At 36.6% G+C, this 21,168-nt stretch overlaps 1 protein-coding gene across 5 annotated transcripts in view; it reads left to right on the top strand.

Moving 5' to 3' along the window:
• Nucleotides 1-14,742, top strand: part of DCUN1D4 (defective in cullin neddylation 1 domain containing 4) — a 29,473-nt gene extending 14,731 nt beyond the window's left edge. For all 5 annotated transcript variants that reach the window (XM_009277423.1, XM_009277422.1, XM_009277421.2 and 2 more), the window contains 7 exons: nt 3,744-3,835; nt 6,276-6,346; nt 7,957-8,048; nt 9,000-9,108; nt 13,140-13,244; nt 13,708-13,810; nt 13,921-14,742. In XM_009277423.1, coding sequence (XP_009275698.1) covers nt 3,744-3,835; nt 6,276-6,346; nt 7,957-8,048; nt 9,000-9,108; nt 13,140-13,244; nt 13,708-13,810; nt 13,921-13,976 — 628 coding nt within the window. In that variant the 3' untranslated portion in view covers nt 13,977-14,742. The remainder of the gene's footprint in view (nt 1-3,743; nt 3,836-6,275; nt 6,347-7,956; nt 8,049-8,999; nt 9,109-13,139; nt 13,245-13,707; nt 13,811-13,920) is intronic.
• Nucleotides 14,743-21,168: the final 6,426 nt, after the last annotated feature.

The raw sequence follows: 21,168 nt of genomic DNA, 5'->3' as shown, positions 1-21,168 counted from the left end.
GGGGGTGTTTTGGTGGTTTTTATTCCCCCCCCCCCCCCCCCCCTTTTTTTTTTCCTCCAGACTCTGAGCAGTATGTTCTTTCACTTCTGGTGTGTGACAAGCTCTGCAGGTTCCTCTTGGGGGACCATCAATGCATAAGCGAATTACCAAACTGTAACATGGTCTCCATAATGGTTGTGCATATATTTGAAGGTACTGGTGCTGGTCATCTTGAAGAAGCTGTGAGCTGTTGAGGACTTGCTATTTGGAACTCGGATCTGTTCAGTAGATGTTTGGTGCTCCCAGAGTATTCAGATATCTACCCTGTGCACTCTGGCAGTTTGTATTTGTCTGCGTAGCAAGAGACACTGTCCTTAGCACAAAGACAAGACATATCATCTTGCAGTATGTACAGAGAAATTCCAAAGATATGAGAAATATTCCAAGACACAAAATGGATGCCAGACATCTCTGGCAGTTTGTGTTTTTCTCCTCTGCCCATACGGTTCTTGAGACGATCAAATCTGTATTAATGATAGTTCAGAGGACAGAGTCTTTGGAATCACCTTTACCCTGTGCTGCCAGGTTGGGCTTGCTGTGATAATTGAACTGAGTTGTCCTAGACTGTACTTGTCTACTTACTTGCTTGTATCTCCCTGCTCATCTCACTTCACCAAGCACTTCAGGGATTAGGAGTCTCTTGCTAATAGAACTATCTGGTTTGACTAGACTGGGGGAGAAACTCATTTGGTGTTTGGAGTAAACAGAGAGAGAACAGGCTTCATCTTTATACGTGAGAGATCACTAATAGCGGGTCTGCATTGGTGTTACTTGTTTCTGTCATACTCCTTTTCAAGTGATCCTTGTCTTGCAGAATATGTGATCTGCTATTAGTTCCTTTAGGCTGAGAGAAAGGCATCTGAGATTCATCCAGCCATTTTTGTTGCATGGTTTTGTACTTTTGGCCATGCATAGTCTGTTTTCATTACAAATGTGATACTGTGTCACCTGCACTTTTAATGAATGTCTGGCGATTTAGCTTGTAGCAGAGACTGGGATAGCTCAAGATTATATCCTTTCTGATTCTATTTTCTGAACCTGTGAAGTAATTTCTCTTACCGGCACAGGTTGGAAGATCTGTAATCAGTTCTGGTTTCTCAAAAATCAAACTCCAGTGGTCAGATATTGAGGTTTCTGAACAATGATAAGTTTGAGGCCAGAGCGTTGTGCTTGGAGTTACTTGGCATTATGTTGGGCACACAGACTTAATGACTATTGTTGTTTCCTGCAGTTCCTAAACAATGACCTTAGCCTTAAGCACAACAAATGACTTTCAGTCCCCTATCAGTCCTACGAAAACTTGCTATGCATAGGTGCAGTGAATGTATAAAAAGGGCTGTTTTTTTCTGTTCTCGTTCACCATTCCTCTTACACATACTGCTGTCATTGGTGTCTTGGTTCCGGCTACGGTGTTTAGCTCTGCCACTTGTAGATGCAGGAATCCTTTTTCTGAAATACCTGGATGACCTAGAGCTCTGTCAATAAATTTGTTTCTTGAGGGTTCCTTCCCAAATCCACTGGTCACATACTGACAGCTAACGTGTGGATGAGTTACATGAACAAGCAGGACGAAGCACTTGGTTATCATCCCTTCGTAAGAAAAAACATTGAGTCTTGTGTTGAATGTCTGTCTTTGGGAACCACATTAGCTTTGCATGTCCTAGGTCCCAGCAGTGTTCTTACATACTTCTTGAATAAATAGAATAGAATAAAGATGTTGACTAGCTCCTGCTACAATCAGTTTTCAACTTGATATTCCAGTTGGTTTGTCACATTTGTTGGCTACAAAAAAGAGGATACTGAGTAATTAGACTTTTGCCAAAGTGGCAGAATGCCTCCTTTCTTTGTTTCAAGACATTTTTTTGATTCCTCTGAATTCAGAATAGCCTAAAAAATATTGGAGAGGTCTTTCATAATCACAGTTCATTCTGCAAGTATGAGAATGCTATCAGACCTGCTTTAAAAAAGAAAAAAAAACTGTTCCAACTCTCACTTATACCTTCTGGCTTAGTTGTTTACTTACTGGGCAGTGCTGTCAGCCTGTTCCTTTGCAACTGCAGTAAAGCTTATACAAAGTAGGTAATTCAAATAGAAAAAAGTGTTTTCAAAACAAACAAACAAAAAACCTCTACAAATTGTGGGTATATGAATATATGTGTTTCTGAGACATGTATGGCTGGCATTTTTCTGCAGCGTGTCAGTTTGTTGCAGATCAGTGTTTCAGTACAGTGTTAATTTTTCTTTCCATCTTGAAATTTCTTAAAAGCCTTGTTTGTATTTGTCTTCCAATTAGCAATTTATCATTTTGCTCTGACTAGTATTAGTTTCCTAATGGTTAGTTGCTTTAAAGCAACTATGACAATAAACACGAAGTAGTCGTTGAATTACTGTCAGAATGATCTGTGCGCTGTTAATTTCTAGCTACAGTTCCTCATAGCTGATAGCTGAGCTAGGTGGAGAATAGTGGGATCAATGTACTCTAAGGTCGTAAGTGTAGACATCTTTTATATGTCTTTCTAGAAGGCCAAAATGGTGATGAAATTAACTCCAAATTAATTTCATCAAGTTGTTTCAGAATTCTCCTTGAACCAATTAGCCACTTTGTTGTCCTTCCCCAGGAGGGTTTGACACTGTAGGAGGAAGGGCTGCATGCTTGGAACACTTAGAGCCATTCTTGGCTACCTCCTCTAGTCTAAGCCATTTATTGCTCGGCTCTTTCCAGCCTTTATGAGCCCAAGCTACTGCAGAGTGGTGGAAATGGATCAGAGAATGCATATGCAGCAGTGAACAACTACTTGGACTGCTGAGTCTCTTTCCTCTAACAGGCACAAACGGTACTGTTTCTGTTTCAGAAAAGTCTAAACAGGGTGGAGTAACTCCTCAATTTCTGCTATGCCTTCCATGCTTTAGGTGTTTCAGATACCAGCCTCCTGAATTTAGTACTTCAGTGTTGTTTCCTGAATGTAGTTAAAATTCCTTATGCTTCTTGTCAGAGAGCATTACCTTGCCGGTCATCTCTGGGGGGAAGGGGCGCTATGGATCTAGCATTTCAGATAACTATTTACCCAATGATGAATGAGGTTCCTTGAGTTATTGTCAGTGAGGACCTGTAACCTGTTCTCTGTGGTTCTTTTGTGTTACCAACTTACTGGCTTTAGAATAGTGTAAGTGTGGGTCATGTCTATTTTGGTCTTTATGCCTTTTATAGCATTTTTTGAGGAAGTGAAAAGAGTATGTGCAGCTCTCCTTACTTAATAATTCAGAGTGCACAAAGTATGCGTGTGCCTACAGATAGGACCTGTGTTGACTGTGACATGGAATTTCTCTGGGTTTAGACACACAGCCAAGTTGCAGCCCATCAGTTGATTGTGGTAACTAATGGTGTACACAAATCTTACTTGAACTTAGACAAAGCAGTTTGGGGTTGAATTTGAATTAGTCTGTATTTGTTGTAAGGAAAGTTCATGTACATGGATAACGATTGTGAATCAGTTGAAGTGTGACAGACTGAGCAAACACAGTATTTAGGTTCAGTGATTCTTACTCTGTTAAGCAGTGTCCCAAATGACTGGATATGAGGACAGAATGTTGGGTAAACTGGTTCATGAAGGGAAAAACGTTGCTGCTTACACTGGCTGTTGACTAAAAGATTGCTTTTAAATAATTTGATGAATTAATTGCTTGTTTCTCTTTCTTTTTTCAAGTATGTATAGAAAATATGATTCGACTAGAATAAAAGCAGAGGAAGAAGTCTTTTCAAGTAAGAGATGCTTAGAATGGTTCTATGAATACGCAGGTAAGGGTGAAATGCGGATTTCCTCCTAATAACGATTTAATCTACATTGGAATATAAAAATTGCGTTAACTGAGCTTTTCCAAGACTGAATATAGAGGCTTTTTTTTTTTAAAGCCTTAAAGAAGCTTTTCTTATGTTCTGTGTAGCGTGAAGTTGAAGAGTTGAAGGGGCAATTTTGTCTTTCTCTCTATTCTATAAAAAGAATTCAAAATGTGTGCAACTTAAAATATTTTGGAACATGTATACTTTACTATTCAAATCTATAGTTAAGGCTGTATTTCTGTCCAAAATGTTGTTACCTCTGGGGCTTTAGAAGTTCTGTCATCTGCCATGTTAGTGCTGAATAGTACAGAATTATGCAGGAGGAGAAGTGTGTCTTCAATTAAAAAAAAAAAAAAAAAAAAAAAAAAAGCTGGGGGAGGTAGTAACATTAGTTTTGTTCCTGCTGAATCTGGTGCTTACGGTTTCAAGCAAAGAAGTGAATAAATTCAAGTATCTTGTACTAGTCTTGTCTTTATATAGTTTTTTCCATCACAAGGTATAGGGAAGGTAGACTGAATTACTTATTCTTGCTCTTGTGTATGAGAACTTTCTTCAGGCATTACTTCTAGGATTGTTAATTATGATCGGTCACAAAAGATGATCCTTTAATAGTGAAGTTGGTTGTTGCATTCATTTTTTTACACATGGTTTTCTGAAGGGGAGGACTTGAAGTTTGGGGAAAAATGATCTCATGACTGTAAAGACCAAAAGGAAATGAAATAGGTGATTGACAAAGAAAATAAGGTCATCTTGCAGTTTTCTCATGCTGTCTTGGATAACGTTGCTCACAGCTTGTTCTGTTTTGTCTACTTCTTAGGCATAATGAAGAGTGACTTAATTTGATGTAATAAAGTATATTTTTTTCTTCTAATAAAATTATATAAACTAAATTAAATACTTTGAGATCTCACTTGCCTGTGGCAGTCTGCGAGAGGAGATTCAGACGAATTCAAGCCAAATCTAACCTGTTAGATTCTCTGCCTTTCTGACCAGCTCAATTTATTTTTTTACTCTAGCAAGAGGGATAACTCATTTTTGTCAAGACTTTCATGGAAAGAAGGGATGAAAGGAAGGCTGTATATGAAAGAACTTTTGGGTTTCCATTGGATGCATACACCAAGATAAAACAGAGAAAAGTGGAGAGTATGATTCTGTTTACAGTATTGAGTAACATTCTAAAAAATGAATTTTCAAAGAATAATCTCTTTTGTGTTCTTGCTTCATAACTCTTCTCCTTTATATATGCAGACAGCTGACACTGCATTTGTTTGTTTTTTTTCCCTAGTGTGTCTTTACATTGCAGAATGCATCTTTTTAAAGACTGTTGTGTACACTCAGAGAACTGTGAGAGGATGTCATGAGAAGATGGGAAAAGATATAATTAAACCTTGTTATTTCTAGAATAGTAGGTCACCTAATAATAAAACGTAAATTGATCTTCCCTTTATAAAGCCTCTTTTCTTGCACATGTGATCTTTATACTGGATGAAAGCAGGCATTTCAGCCTCTAATGTTTTTTTTCCCAAATGAGCCCTTTAAACATAAAGTAATTCTAACAAAATAGTACAAATACTTAAAATGTACTTAAAAAAAAAAATAGAATTGCACAGCACAATTCTTAATGCCTATACAATTTTTTCAATAGAGCATTGTAGAAGTTACAAATATATTGATTTAACAGCATGTTTTAATAGTAGTGCATTTTAATAGCATCTGTATTTTGAATCTTTTTTCCTTTTATGTTGGCAAAGAAATAGCTGTAATTCATGTCTTCCTTCCCCCTGCAGTTACTAAAATTCAGATAATGTGTGGCCATGGTATAGCAATATGAGTAAACAGGAGCAGGAGATTTTTATTTTAGGCTCTTTTTTGTAGATAACCTTATATAAAGATAGTATGTAAGACAGTAAGGAATGAGGTTCTGGGAATGATAATGTCTTGTATCCTGTATGGCTACACATCACATTTTTATGTGATATGATCGTGATATCTCTCTATCACATAGAGATTCAAGCCAAGAAACGAGTTTCACTAACCATTGTCCACTCATTTAACTGTGGTAATATTACGTGGATGTTCTGGTAGTCTTAAGTGCATTCTTAAATATCTTATTAATTTACTCTTCCAACGTTATCTCAGCAAATAGGTAGAGTAAAGGATATTGTCAGGAATGAAAAGTTGTTCTACAGTTTTTCTGTCTCTGTTTCCAAAGGTGAGATAAAGATTTAAGTGTGTCCAAGTCTGATACTAAGTGTGGAAATGTTTACTGCATGTCAAAACAAACAAAAAAAACCCTGTATGGAAGTTCAGGTTGTACTGTGTGATTGCATTTCTCCTGTGCTGTAAAGGACAGACTGTTTTAACTTTCAGATATAAGTAAAGTGCATTTTGTTTGCAGGCACTGATGACATTGTAGGGCCAGAAGGTATGGAGAAATTTTGTGAAGACATTGGAGTTGAACCAGAAAATGTAAGTTCAAAGTCCATTCAAAAGATGCCTAATCTGTTACGATGTACATGAGTCAGTCTCAGATCTCTTATTTTTTCCATCAAGAATTTAAAAAATTCTTGGGAGTTTTTTAAAAAAATACAAACCAGGGAGGTTTATATAAATTTGGAAACAACTTGCCTTTATTTTAAACCCCATAGTGTCAACCTGTAAAAACTCAATTTGTCTGTGTTGCCACCCTTTCTCTTTCACTTTCCCACGCCCCCCAAAAAGAGATTTAAAAAAAAGAAAAAAAAAAGTGCTGATGGTTATAATTTCTGAAACAATGAGACAGCACTGGAGATTTAATGTAGCAACTACAAAAATACAAAGTAATGTTTTCTTTGGGTTTTCTAGGAGAGAAAGGGATTTCAAATATTGTGAGCAATATTAGCACTTCCATGATGCCATTTCAAAACATAAATAAGGAATATATATAGATAGGTATATATATTTTATATGTATGTATATATAGAAGTAAATAAAACTTAAAAAGGAATAGTTGTGCCTTTTACAGGCTTTGCCTAATTTAAATGTATATGCAAGTCCCATCTTTTGCAGGATTCATAAAGCATTATCTCTGACTAAGTAAAATGAGAATTGTGGTTTTGAAAGATTTACTGAAAATATAAGATGTAATTTGCTAATTTTGGAGTTCATTAGTATAATAAACTCTTGAGATTTATGCAGACATTGGGGTATATAAGTAGGTATTCTGATTTCGCATTAAAAACCGTGTAGGGCTGCACTAACACTAGCTAGTTAGTGGCTGAGTTGCAAATTTAAATGACTTGATTATTTTTATTCTTCTAGTCTGCAGGGTCAGTTGTCCTGCAAGTTTTACCGTGTATATATCAAAAATGGTTTCTTAAGTTCCTGCATAAGATAGTAATCTTATGGTATCACTTTATCTAAATTCTTTACTGCTTCAGTCTTCTGTGTGAGATGTGAAAAGGACTCTCGTTTCGGTCAAAACTGAAGTATTTATGCATCAGCCTCTGTTTTGATGTGTGTTAATGTTAGTTCACTTAGCTTTACTTAACATCTACTTGAATTATACTGCATGTTCAGACCCGCAAAATTAGGTAGGCTGATGGTACCCTGGGGTAGCTGGATTCAGGTGGGGTCATTACCAGCTTTAGAATAATTGGATTTCACAGAGCTCATGGATTGCAACTGATGTTCATCTAGATGAGAGTCTTAACAAATGTCAAATGTAACTTGTCGTCAAATTGGTACTTAAATTTTGTAGTTGTTTTGGGAAACCTTTTCTGTAGCTTTTGCACCAACTCGTCTTCCTCATTGCACTGCTCACTAGATGACTGTGCATGCTCCCTTGAAGTAAGGTGGCTACTGGTTGGTAACTTGGGTGGATGTTCACTCTGTATCTTTCCACTGTTATCTTCTCCTTGTTTGGATTATGTACAGGTTTGCTACACTATTTTAAAAGTTAAAAAGTGACAAAGATCTGAACATCCCATTTATACAAGTAAAGCATTTGTAGCCTACTAAACAGTAGTTATGTGAAAAATGTGTGGATCTTTTTGTTAATTCTTTTCAGTTTTCATTTTTTTTTTTCTTCTTTAAAACAGGTAGTTATGCTTGTACTAGCATGGAAATTGGATGCACAAAACATGGGCTACTTTACATTACAAGAATGGTTAAAAGGAATGACATCACTACAGTAAGTGCTTTGAAAAGCCTCTTAAGTTTGGTATAGTAAACCGAGTTTTTTAGAAGAACCACACTTTGATGTTTTGACTCAAAACACCTAAAGCCAGAGAGCTTTACTGTGGAGTAGAAGCCATAAATTTTTGGTCCTATTTATGGTTATATGGCCACTTAGAGACAACTTGAAACCTGACGGCTGCATGTTTAAATACAGTTGTATTAAAGTGTCTGCAGTCTCAGGAAAACAGAAATGTCATGAGGTTTGACGTTGTTTCTGTCCCCAAAGACATCTGTCTTTGTCACTGGATCGGACCTATCTATTAGATATTGGTATGTTGTTAGAGCATGTGTAGTTTAAAATGCTAAATAATAGAAACCCTTTCTGTGACTCTGCATTGTCATGCTCTTTCTAAGAGTTGCTTTCTCCAGTTGAGAGCTTATCTTCATGGCATAATTAACATAAATGTAGTTGAATAATCACGTTTCATAGAGTTGGAGAAAGAACTGTGTTTTGACTTATCTTCCAGAACAGAATCACTAAAATGGTGTAGGTTCTGTAGTTGTAGGTGTGACTTATCTTCCAGAACAGAATCACTAAAACGGTGTAGGAAGTTCTATAGTTTCAGCAAAACTATAGAAGTATTGTTTCACTGCTGTGGTTTGCTCGTTGTTTGCCGTGTGTAGACAAGCTCTTAGTTTAATCTGTTGGAGAGTGCATTTTCTACAAAGCCAAACAAATTTTTATCAGAGTACCAGTGTAAGACTTTGCTATTTTATCTAAATCTGTTTCATGCTGTGGATTTAATCAAGGCATTTTACGCAGACAAACTCATAAACATGCCTTTGTACAGAGTGATGTATTTTGAACAGATTGATGAGGATACGTGTTAGAGATTCTTTTCTAAAACATCAGACATCTGTATAAGAACACAGACTCTAAATTCACTTTGTGCTTTTCTTGTAGATGTGACACTACAGAAAAATTGAGAAATTCTCTGGATTACTTGAGATCTTTATTAAATGAGCCTACCAATTTTAAACTTATTTATAGATATGCATTTGACTTTGCACGGGTAAGTACTGTGGAAGACCAGCATCTGAAATTAAAACTTTACTTTCGTAAGTAATAATTGGAAGGCTGTATACTTCTAAGTATGTTTCTCTTAAGATACCACTCAAGATTGCTTCTACCAAATGGAACTATTTGTGTTCTAAAAAAGTATATGCAAAATGCCAGAACTGGGGGGAAAAAAAAAAAATACAGGATGCTTGATGTCCAGTGGCTTAGTGTTTTGACACGTTTTGTTACCTCTCTGCTTCAAGCTATTTTGTGACTTCAAGGAAATCATTTAGGCCCTATTCTGTTGCACGTTGGAGCTTTGCCACTTCCACTGGCTTTATAATTACCCTGTTTTTTCTTCTAGCTGTTTGAATTTTGTGAGCATAAACATATTTAAAACAGGAAGGCACTTCAGGCATTTCTGCATGTGGTAAAAATAACTAACATGATAAAAGCTGAATATTATATAATATAAATACTGGTTCAGAAGACTGTTGGAAGGTCATTAATGATGATCTCAGTATTTATTAAACAATATCCTGATATCAGTCTTCCTACCATAAAATATGTATTGATAAAATTATACCTGGTATTGGAACCTATAATATGCATAAGACTATTCCTACTTAAAGGGAGCAGTAAAAGAACTTTAATTTTCTGAATTAACATTTTGACATGAATTTGGACATCCATCTTGCTAACGTGATGGAATATACAGAAGATTTAACATAAAAATGATCACAGGCAAAACTGAAGCTCAGATTTCAGTGCAGAAGAACCAAAAGCACCAAGAAAATTTGCAGCAAAAAAAGTAACATGAGAAAAATAATAAGAAGAAATTGAACTGATAGCAATTCTGATAGTTAAGTCTGTCATAAGTAACTCAGATTTGTGGTACATCAGTACTTTTGGCATGTCAGCGTGCAGAGATTCACGGTAGTTCACTTTTAACCAAGGAAACTTACAGCTGAATATGACAGAAAGCATGGTATTAGTTAGTATGAGAGAAAAAAAAGCCATATCAACATCTTAATTCCTCCTTTGCTGTGTAAAAATTTATTCTGCCAGTTTTGCTCAATGTAAAATGCAAAGGCTAGAAATAACTAACGTTGCCAAAGAAGTTCAAGATACTGATGAAACGTTTGGAATAGATTAAAAAATGTTTTAGTAGTAGCAAATCTGCACCAGCTGATGGCCTGTCAAAAGTTAGTACAGAAACTAAAAAAGAGGATGGTGGGTGGCGTTTTTTCAAGAGGTACCAAATTGATGTGATAAACAGTGTTCTTGAAAAAGAATTTAAACATTGAAACACAAATGCTGCGACATCATTTGTGACAAAAAACCCCCTGGATTGTAGAACTGCAAGTCAAAGGTATATCAACAGGGGAATTGTCAAAACAATATTAGATCAGTAGAATTATTGAACTTCCAGTACTGTGGAGCCAGGGCAAGTCTGTAGGAGAATAGCGTCTAGTAAGAATAGAAATGAATGCTGGCAAAGGCTGATATATTTATCTAGATGTGGCAGATGAATATGTACATAGTTTTTATCAGAATAATTGAAGTGATTGATAGAAAAAAGCTGATGGGAACAGTTTTGGGTTTTGATTCAAAAGATTGTGTGATTTCCATCCTAAGGGTAATCATTTCCAGGAAGTGCTCCATGGCAAAATACACTTGTCTAAACTTCTGAAGTTTTAAGAGAGAATTTTTGAAAGCGTCTGTTGTGATTTGGTATTTAGAGTTAGTTTGTCAATAAAAACAAGTATCATCGAGGTCTTATGCAGCATGCACGATTTAAGTTAGCATGGATTTGAGGAAATAATTTAAAACACCATATGTTGGTATTAAGCAAAAATACATTCCTTGCTCCCTGTTTGCCATTGTCATTGCCAAGTTTGAGAACATGCGGAAGCATGTATTTCATGGCTTAAATAGGTCTTTTATCTGAAATATTGGGAAAAAAAATCTCAGAAAGACTGTCATCAATGTAAAACAAATACTGAAATTTATCAGAGTTTGTCAATATATTCTTTCCACTGTATCCAAGAAAGAGAATGTTAAGTATCTGGAATGTATGTTAAGAATGAAATTGGAGCATCTGTCATGGCAGATCATAGAATCATAGAATCATAGAATCATTGAGGAGTATCTGGAATGTATGTTAAGAATGAAATGGGAGCATCTGTCATGGCAGATGTGCCATTAGGCAGTTGGATGTGGGTATAAGGGGCTTATCTGAACAATTTGTTCTGAACAGTAGTCGGAGAGGGAGAATGTAGAAACTTAACAATGTAAGGCATGTAAAAACAGCATGGCCAAAGTAAAGGCAACAGAGCCTGATTTCATTAACACTTGAGTGTGTGGGAAGAATTCAGAGTATAAACAGCATGGAAAATAAAATATATTCTCACAGCAGTATGATTTCTGCTTAAAGGTGCTTGTGACAGAGGTGTAAATGGGCTTTGGAAAGAGGATTAGTTTTTAGAACTATTTGATACTGGAAATAAGTGAAAGAATTGTATCATATTAATACAGAAATGCTTTTGCAGGTTTGTTTTTCCGCTTTATCACTAATCGAAAAGCTTTGTTCATCCTGAGATTTACTTTTTTCCCTCTAGATCAGATTGAGTAAAGCCCCTCCTGGATTTAGTGACCAGAATGTAAAACAGTTTCTGGTGTTTTCAGAGTTGCTGGCCTCCCCACTTTCCTTCCAAAACAAATCTGCATTAAGTTTTGTCAACACAATTTTAGAGTTGAGGTGTATTTTGTATGAAATGGGTTTCAAGAAGAGAGGATAACCTTGTGGCTAAGGCATTTAGTTGTCTGAGAACTGGGATCTCGCTCTACCACATCCTTCCTACATGATAGAAGACAATTCAGTTATGTTTTGAGCTTGTTTTTTTAATAAAGATGTGTATTCTGTAATACATGCAACTGCACTTGTACAGGTGAGGCGTAGGGCTCAGTTCCCTTTGTCTTGGGTAGCTGTCTTGCACTGTTCTGTTAGGCGCTCCCTGTGTGCTGGATATCCCTATATCCCTGTTTTTTCTTAATTTAGACTTTGCAATCATGAGTACATATAGAGAGATCAAGGTCTACAGTAGCTAATATGGAACTTTATTTTTTGTGATTTAATTAATTTCTAAATTTGTAGCTTAATGCTATAACCAAGGCATAAAAGGGTGGGGTTTTACGTCTCATCTCTCACCAAAATTTATTTAATTTCAAGACAACAAATGTAGATGGATAAACTATTTAAAATAACAAAATGGAATCTTACATGTACACATGTTAATTTTGAGATGTGCAGAAGTTGTGTTACCAAATATATTAACTTTCCCACTGATTAGATGCAGTGAATCTGCTGGGTACAGATGATGCTTCTTTTTCTTAGCAGAAACAAAAAAATCATCCTGTAAGCCTTAATATACTACTGCTACGTTGAACTAAAACTGGGACAGTTCTGAGAGGGGTCTCCATGTGCTAGTGTATTATGTTCCCTCTGCTCATTTGATAATTAATTTAATCTGAAGTTCATATAATCAGTAGAATAACAGAAGAAAGAACCTCCTTGGCTCACTCCTGCATAGTCAGTGTTACTTGATAGCTGCTTAACTATCTACTGACAGTTCACGTAGTTGTAATAATACAGCAGGAAATATGTGCAGCAATACTATTTTAAGAGACGTAAGGCTATGCAGAGGCATACATGCAAACATGGGTATGGGTCTAATGGCCATTGCTTTCTAGAAAGGTCTGAAGTCACAAATGGGAGTGTATGCCTCATCTGCAATAGTGGTGACAGTTTTTTGGGAAAGTCTATAGAAAGCAGCATCTCTGTATAGCAAGCCATTAGCTGTGAGGAAGGAAATTTTACTAGGAAGCTGTGTTTTATTAAAACCCACTGTTAGATACTGCTATTTATTATTTATTTGTTAATTTATTTTATGTATGGGTGAGCTGTAGTACAGGCAATGGGGGAAGTGAAGAATCCTGAAATCACGCTCTCTTTTCCTTTTTGACCTTTTTCTTTTTATGCAGGAAAAGGACCAGCGCAGCCTAGATATCAATACTGCCAAGTGTATGTTGGGCCTTCTTTTAGGAAAAACATGGTCCCTTTTTCCAGTATTTCACCAGTTTCTAGAGGTATGAAGTTTAAACCAGAATTACATTTTTTTTTTTTGGCTGTCTTCTCTGATAGTTTAACTAGAGGTAGAATGAGTAGTTAAGAATTTTTTGTTCTGATTTAGAATATACTAACCCCCAAAGCAGCACTTGTAACTGGTTATCTTTCCTTTCTTCCTTTTCCCCAAATCTCTGTGCTGTTAAGGTTTATGTAATGCAGGACAAAGTATAGAGTGTCTTTGATTTGCTTTTGAACTTTCATTTTATTGCTATATGTTTGTCCACTAAAAGATGTCTTGATCAGAAATGTGAATTATTCAACACTAGTTTGACTACTAAGTTGTTTTTCTAATCCTGTTTAGTTTTAGATGGCATACAGATTAAAATAATAATTCATCACAAGGTTTAAATTTTCCGTAAGAAAATCTGAATTTGAGGGAGTTGAAAATACATTTTAGTAACTTCTGTCTCTTGCCTTAAGCAGCAATCAAAATACAAAGTTATCAATAAGGACCAATGGTGTAACGTTCTTGAATTCAGCAGAACGATTAACCTTGACCTCAGTAACTATGATGAAGACGGAGCCTGTAAGTACTACCATATGTTGGTGTTCTAAAATAATTTATTTCTCTGAGCTTAATCATTCAGTGTCCTTTTACAAAATTTTGTAAAATACAGTTATTTGATCTCTCTACAGGGCCAGTGTTGTTGGATGAGTTTGTGGAATGGTATAAAGGAAAACAGATGACATAGGAGTTTAACTATGCACAGCCACTCAAGAGTCACTGTTACCACAGTTATGTCAACCATTAGCCATAAACTGCTATTTGTATCAAAGTGCATGCTGCTTTTCTTGCACTGCATCCCTTTTGCAGGGAACTTTTGATGTTTGCTATTTAACAAGCTAGCTATGCTTGCTGTGTAGCATTGTTCTCTTTGAAGGCTGCTTTGCATTTTGTATTTACACTACGAATTGGTGAACTTGCCAGCGTCTTCACTGTGATTATGTGTATATTGCTGTCTAAATTTTGTATATGTGTATAAAAAAAGCTTCACCTAGGGATTATTTCTGCAGAAATGTATTGTAAAAATAATTTTGTGGCATATTTCTAGTCATCACTTACATGTTTGTTGAAACTTCAGTTATTTTGTTTTTCTTTTGGTCTCAAATGTAGCATTTCAGAAAATGAAATGAATAGACTGCTTGGACATAGTTATGTGAAGAACTATTGTCAATTTTAATGTTACTATTTGAGATGCCAATTTCTGAGGGGAGAAGACATGCTGTGACTTTCTTCATCGGAGTTCGCCAAACCTGACCTATTGCTTAATAGGAATGAAACATTGGTGTCTTAAAAAAAGAAAAATATATATACATATAAATATTAAAACACTGTAATAGTTGTACATGCCACAGATTATTTCCATTTGAAGAAAAAAGTACTGACTTTTTAATGTTAAAACTGCAGTAGTCATTACAGGTACAAATGAACAAATTAAAGTACCTTTTAAAAATGGGTTTTAGACTTTCGTAAATTGCCTTTGGCATACTCCTTTTAATTTTTGGTGTACCAAGAGTGTTTGGTCTACGTTGCGATCTAGTGAAATTGAAAATTCTAGCTAAAATTAGTGGTTTGGGGAATAAAGTCTGCTCACCCCTAGCACATAGATAATACAGATTTGGGTGGGGTTTTTTTTGTTTGTAACATCAGCCTTTCACAGGGTCTCTAACTTTGTGTTTCTAAGTGATTAAAAATATGATATCGAATAGTCAAAACATTACTTTTTCTTTCATGCTGGGGATTGGAATTTCCTAGCAGAATGTCCATTGCAGGCAATGGGCATGTTAAACACCAGCATTAAATGACAGTACGTTTTAGTAGGGACCACTGCCTATTTCACTCATCTCTTTATCTGTATAGGACAGTTCTAGTGATTATTTTGGGGAAAATGCGTGAATGGAATGATGTTGAAGTTCTGTGATTTTTGTCACGTTGTCTTTGCCTTACCCTTCTTTATTAAGTAATACTAGTGTTGATTTTTATGAATAGGTCCTTGAAGTATCCGGTGCTATTAAACTTCGATCCCTAAGGATTTATTAAAATGTTCCATATTGATTCACGGAGCATTTAACAAAAAAAGGCCAGTGGATGTTTTGGGACGAAGAATAACATTACTTTTCTGTAGAAATATTTTATTAGGTATTGGAAGTTTTGATATTTCTCCAGAATGCAATCCAGGGGAAGGGGGGGAAAGCGTTTTAGGTTGAATGTGAAATTTTCAGCTGTATCGAAGGTCCTATTCTGCCATCACTGAAGTCAGGAACAACTGTCATTAACTTGACTACTTTCAGGGTTAAGCCTAGTTTAGCAAAAGTGCATTAATTTGCTGCCCTGGACCAGAAGGTTGTAATTGTGGTGCTACAGGTGGTCAATTGTGTTCAGATCTGTTTTTTGTTGTTGTTGGTTCTTGTTTGTCAAACTCAGCTGCCAAAGACAAAAATTGTTTGTGTTTGTTTGTGTATATTTGTATATACATAACTATACAATATGTATGCATATACAAAACCTAGAATTTCATGATGCTAAGAAGAAAATACTACCTTTCCCCATGAAATAGTTATGTTCGGGTTTCCATGACACTAAATAGCTCTTTGAAGTTGATAGTGGTAAAATATACATAGTCGTTGCTTTCTCATGTATTAATATGCATAACCTTAATTCCATGTTTGATGCCAGTTTGCACAAGAAATTAATTCGGTGGAGTGTGGTATTTAATGTTTACAATAAGCCTCTTACTAAAACACACGTTTTATTAAGACTTCTGATGTAAATGTGTATATTACCATAGTATAAGAAGTTGATAGTGGTAAAATATACATAGTCGTTGCTTTCTCATGTATTAATATGCATAACCTTAATTCCATGTTTGATGCCAGTTTGCACAAGAAATTAATTCGGTGGAGTGTGGTATTTAATGTTTACAATAAGCCTCTTACTAAAACACACGTTTTATTAAGACTTCTGATGTAAATGTGTATATTACCATAGTATAACTGTAAGGAAATATCATTGGAGCTGCTGGTTTAGTTCTTAAAAGAATGAACTTAGAAGCAATATAACTTTTAACATTAGGCTAAATTGTGGTTGCTAAGATTTTAAGTGAAATACTGTAATTGTTCTTAAACATTAAACTAGTTACTGACTCTAGAAAACTGTTTAGCACAAATTGGCATGAATCCTGCAACAAATACAAGGTTTGTATAAAAGGTTTTGTATGTCACAAATAATTTGGCTTCCAATAATGGAAGCAAGAGCCAAAGACACTTTTAATCTATTACTGTTATAGGTATAAGTTTCATAGAACAGGGTCAACAGAAATCTGTTCAGCTCAACCAGGTGCTCTTTTTCCAAGTTTTGCTAACGTTTAGCAGAATACTAAGTTTAATTACAAGCAAAGAAAACAGAGGAAAAGAAACCTCAGAAAATACTCGCTCTGTATAAGTAAACAAACTTTTTTTTTCCTTTGGGTAAAAGTAATCGGGAGTGATGGAAAGGAAGAATGTGTTTGGAAATGAATCGGATAGATGCTGCAATTTTTTTTTTTTCTTCCACTTGCAATCAGGATGAATCTTTAGTCTTCAGCTGGTTTATAAACATGCATCTTCATAAAATAAGCCACAAATTCAATTACAGCTAGTAGACAGCTTTACTGACATTTATAGAGAACAAATGGATTAAAATGGACCCGTATGGCTTGATAAGCTTCCCTGTGCTATCCATCCTTCTGTTTTTGCTATATATGCTGATAAGCAGAGGATCCTAACATTGCCAGCTCTTGTATTTTGGAGAAATTCCCTCTCATTTTTAAACAATTATGGAAACTTAACTAAGCTACTCAGTTTACCTTGTATTTAGTACAAGTTTGGTGTTTGCTTTTGGGGTTTTTTTTCCTTTTGAAAAGTAATATACTGAATATGCTGACTTCTTGGATGAGACACTGAGAGGTCATTCTGGCAGAAGTGTCACGGGTCTTATGCTAATCTTTCTGGTGTACTATTACTGTCCTTATAGCAGAAACTTGATGATCTATGTGCAATTCCTGCTTGGTATTTGGGAGATGTAAAGTAGAAAGCCAGTTAGTGAAAGGAAAACAGCGTCCAGAGACTATAGCAGTGGACACTCCTAAGTTGATAGATGACAAACATTTGGAGCTCTTTGGACTCAATGATCTTAAAGGTCTTTTCCCACCTAAATGATTCTATGAATATTAGTAACTGAAACATTCCACAAATTAAATGTCATTCTACAGCAAAATAATATTAAGTATTTAAAATATTAATATAATTCTGTGTTACTGTTGTTTTTTCAGTTTTTATCTTTTTCAAGGAAAGCAAGCTGAAGAGGATGGAATTTACTGGAATCCTTTATGTACCTGAGTTTTCAGTTAAAACCTGTTTAAGGTTGTCTTTAAGCTACAATAAATACTTGGGTTACCTTTGTGTAGCCTTTTCTAACATTTGTAGAGGACTGGAGGCTTCTCCCATTTTACCACAAATACATGCATTTTATTTCATCACAAATATGCTCACATAATCAAAATTAGTTACTGCTCATTGCTACTTGGTTAATATTCCCAAGTTACTTTTTTGGAGGGCAAGAAATGGACTTCAGTTGTGTTAAGGTTTTCCCAGATTTCTGTTGACCCTTGGTCACAAGTCTAACAAATTGTTTAATACTCTTGGAATTCATATAGACAGCTTTAAAGGTTAGCTTGTGCCCTGGTTTTAATTATAACTGCTAAAATACCTCTTTCTAGGCCTTATATTTTGTCCTTTCATATTGCTGTAAAAGTGTATAGAATCCATCCACCAACTAAATAGTTTGTTGTCTGTAATTGAGACCAAAACTTGGCTTGATATTTTTTGTTTGTTTTTATTTTTTAAACTTTTTCCCCCTCTGTGTGTGTGTGTGTGTGTGCATGTGTACATGTGTTGTCACAAAATAGTACCTACTGACGCTGCTGTTGCAGGAACAGCAGTTAACCTGTAACTGTGAATGCTTTATGTCTTAGTTATTTGGATATTACATAAATAAGGTGTGCTAAACTCCTGTGACTCACGACTTGACAAAAATACTGTTATGCCGCCTAACATGAGTTCGTCTGGTTGATTTTTAGGTCTTTTGCTGGTGTTGATGTAAAATTGCATCCCACAAATAAACAGTATTTGTGTTGGTTTCAGCAACTGACTTCAGATTTTTCTGTGGTTCATACTTCAGAAATTCTCATATCTGAACATGCATCACGTCAGCTAGCAACCTTTATCATTTAGTAGCAGAGAACTTGTGTGTACAATCTTGTCGTCCTTATTTCTAATAGTAAGGCAAATCAGTATTTAAAACTTTGTTGGAAAAAGGTATGTTTCAAATGGAGTGTGTGGGTGTAAACCAGTATTGTAATACAAAATTTTTCAACAAAAAGAGTCAATTTGAGCAGGAATGTCTCTTAAGACAAAATTTTACAAGAAGCATGATCATTACCCACTCATCTTGACACAGGTTTTTGGCCCATGAGGTCCTCATAGAAAAGCTGTTGATGTATGGGCTGGATGAGCAGACAGTGAGGTAGACTGAAAACTGGCTGAATGGCAGGGCCCAGAGGGTGGTGGTCAGCAGTGCAACGCCTAGTTGGAGGCCAGTGGCTAGCAGTGTACCCCAGGGTCAATACTGGGCCCAGTCCTGTTCAACATCTTCAGTAATGACCTGGATGATGGGGCAGAGTGTACCCTCAGCAAGTGTGCTGATGACACCAAACTGGGAGGGGTGGCTGATACACCAGAGGGTCGTGCAGCCATCCAAAGGGACCTCGACAGGCTGAAGAAATGGGCTGACAGGAACCTCATGAACTTCAACAAGGAGAACTGCAAAGTCCTGCACCTGGGGAGGAGCAAGCCTATGCAGCAATATATGCTGGGGGTCACGCAGCTGGAAAGCAGCTTGGCAGAAAAGGACCTGGGGTTCCTGGTGGACACCAAGTCAAAGATGAGCCAGCAACGTGCCCTTGCTGCAAAGAAGGCAGAGGGTAACCTGGTCTGCGTTAGACAAAGTATTGCCAGCAGGTTGAAGGAGATGATTCTTCCCCTCTGCTCAGCACTGGTGAGGCCACACCTGGAGTCCTGTGTCCAGTTCTAGGCTCCCCAGTACCAGAGACACCCCAACATACTGGAGAGAGTCCAGCAGAGGGCCACAAAGATGATAAAGGGACTGGAGCTCCTCTCCTATGAGGAAAGGCTGAGAGAGCGGGGACTGTTTAGCCTGGAGAAGAGAAGGTGTTGGGGGGATCTTACTAATGTATATAAGTATCTGAAGGGAGAGTGTAAAGAAGACAGGCAGACTCTTCAGCAGCGCCTAGTGACAGGACCAGGGACAGTGGGCACAAACTGAAACACAGGAGGCTCCATCTGAACATCAGGAAATGCTTTTTGACTGTGAGGGTGACAGAGCACTGGCACAGGTTGTGCAGGGAGGTTGTGGAGCCTCCATCCTTGGAGATACTCAAAAGCCATCTGGACATGGCCTGGGCAGCTGGCTCTAGGTGGCCCTGCTTGAGCAGGGGGTTTGGACCAGATGACCTCCAGAGGTCACTTCCAACCTCAACTCTTCTGTGATTTCTAAAAGCATATGCTAAAGAAAATTCTGAGTTACTCAAATGTAATGCTGGAAGAGAAGGCCAATTTAGTAGTAGTTAAATGCAGTGATATTTTGATCTGAGGGTCTGTTCATGACCTTAAACACTTGTGGTTTTCCTTACTTTTTAGAAGAGTTTTTCAATTATTTGACTTGTGATGAGCTGTCGCGTTGATCTTTTTAAAGCAAAAGTGATAGTATCTAAGCAGAGCAGTAGAAAAGCTGCTAGCAATAAGACACAGAAATTACAGCCTAAATGTCCGTAATACAGTCACAAATTTAGTTTTTAAATGAGCCATTAGTTTATCTTACTACTTTGTGTTGCTTGCAGAGTTACAAATCTGTTTTTGAATAGGAAACAAACTTAAAAGCTGGCAAAGAGGATAAAGAACACATGTAAGAGGTTTCCCAAGAATTTTTTTTTAATATTTTGCACTATTTGAGCTACTAGTCCTAAGGCTCTTGACTTAAAATATTATTTAAAGTTGAATGTATTTATGTTACAATTAGGCGATTATAATGTAGAGCCCTTTCTAGAGAAGCAGTTCTTCATTACGTGCATGTTGGTGATGGAGGCTGGGATTGCCTTCACCAGTTCTCAGAATGTAGCCTGCTGCTTGTATTGATCAGAGGGGGTGAGTCACAGTCTTCTGTACCATGAAACCTTCAATATTACTATCCAAATAGTTTCTCATGTTAATTTTATGTAGGTTAAATGTGAATGTCTTTTCTTTGTATTCAAGGGTTATTTTCCAGCCCAGTTATTTGCATACTCTGGAAAGATTGAAATGCTTTGTACCTACAGCAAACAACTTGATAATTATCAAAGTATCATAAATATGTGTTTGAAAGTGAGAGCTTTGTTTCATTCACGTTACTGTGTCTGAAGTTCTCGATCTACTCTTAAGACTTCAGTATTTTTTCCTATACTAATTCACTGTATGAGGGATACTATGTCCTGTCAACCCCGGAGCTCAGCACGCCGTTGCCCTGTGAGAAGGGTGTGCCCGAACTATTACCAACATCCTCTTGGCTGCTGCCTCGTGCTTCATTTACAAATTCATACAGCATATGCTCAGCCACCTTTTTTATCGAATCTATTCTGTGACTTGGTCTGTTTACTCACTATCAACTGTGAGAGTAACATGTCTTACCTGAACATGAGTTTCGCTACCTGAAGTTACTGATGAAGCTAAAGAAGTTTCAACATCTGTAGAGCAGTTGCAGTTGCCTCTTTGTAACTGTAACTTCTATGCGGG

Source organism: Aptenodytes forsteri, unplaced genomic scaffold (assembly GCF_000699145.1).
Source record: "Aptenodytes forsteri isolate BGI_AS27 unplaced genomic scaffold, ASM69914v1 Scaffold65, whole genome shotgun sequence".
Lineage (NCBI taxonomy): Eukaryota > Metazoa > Chordata > Aves > Sphenisciformes > Spheniscidae > Aptenodytes > Aptenodytes forsteri.
The sequence above is the reverse complement of the archived record's forward strand: the minus strand, read 5'-3'. Positions and strand labels throughout refer to the sequence as shown.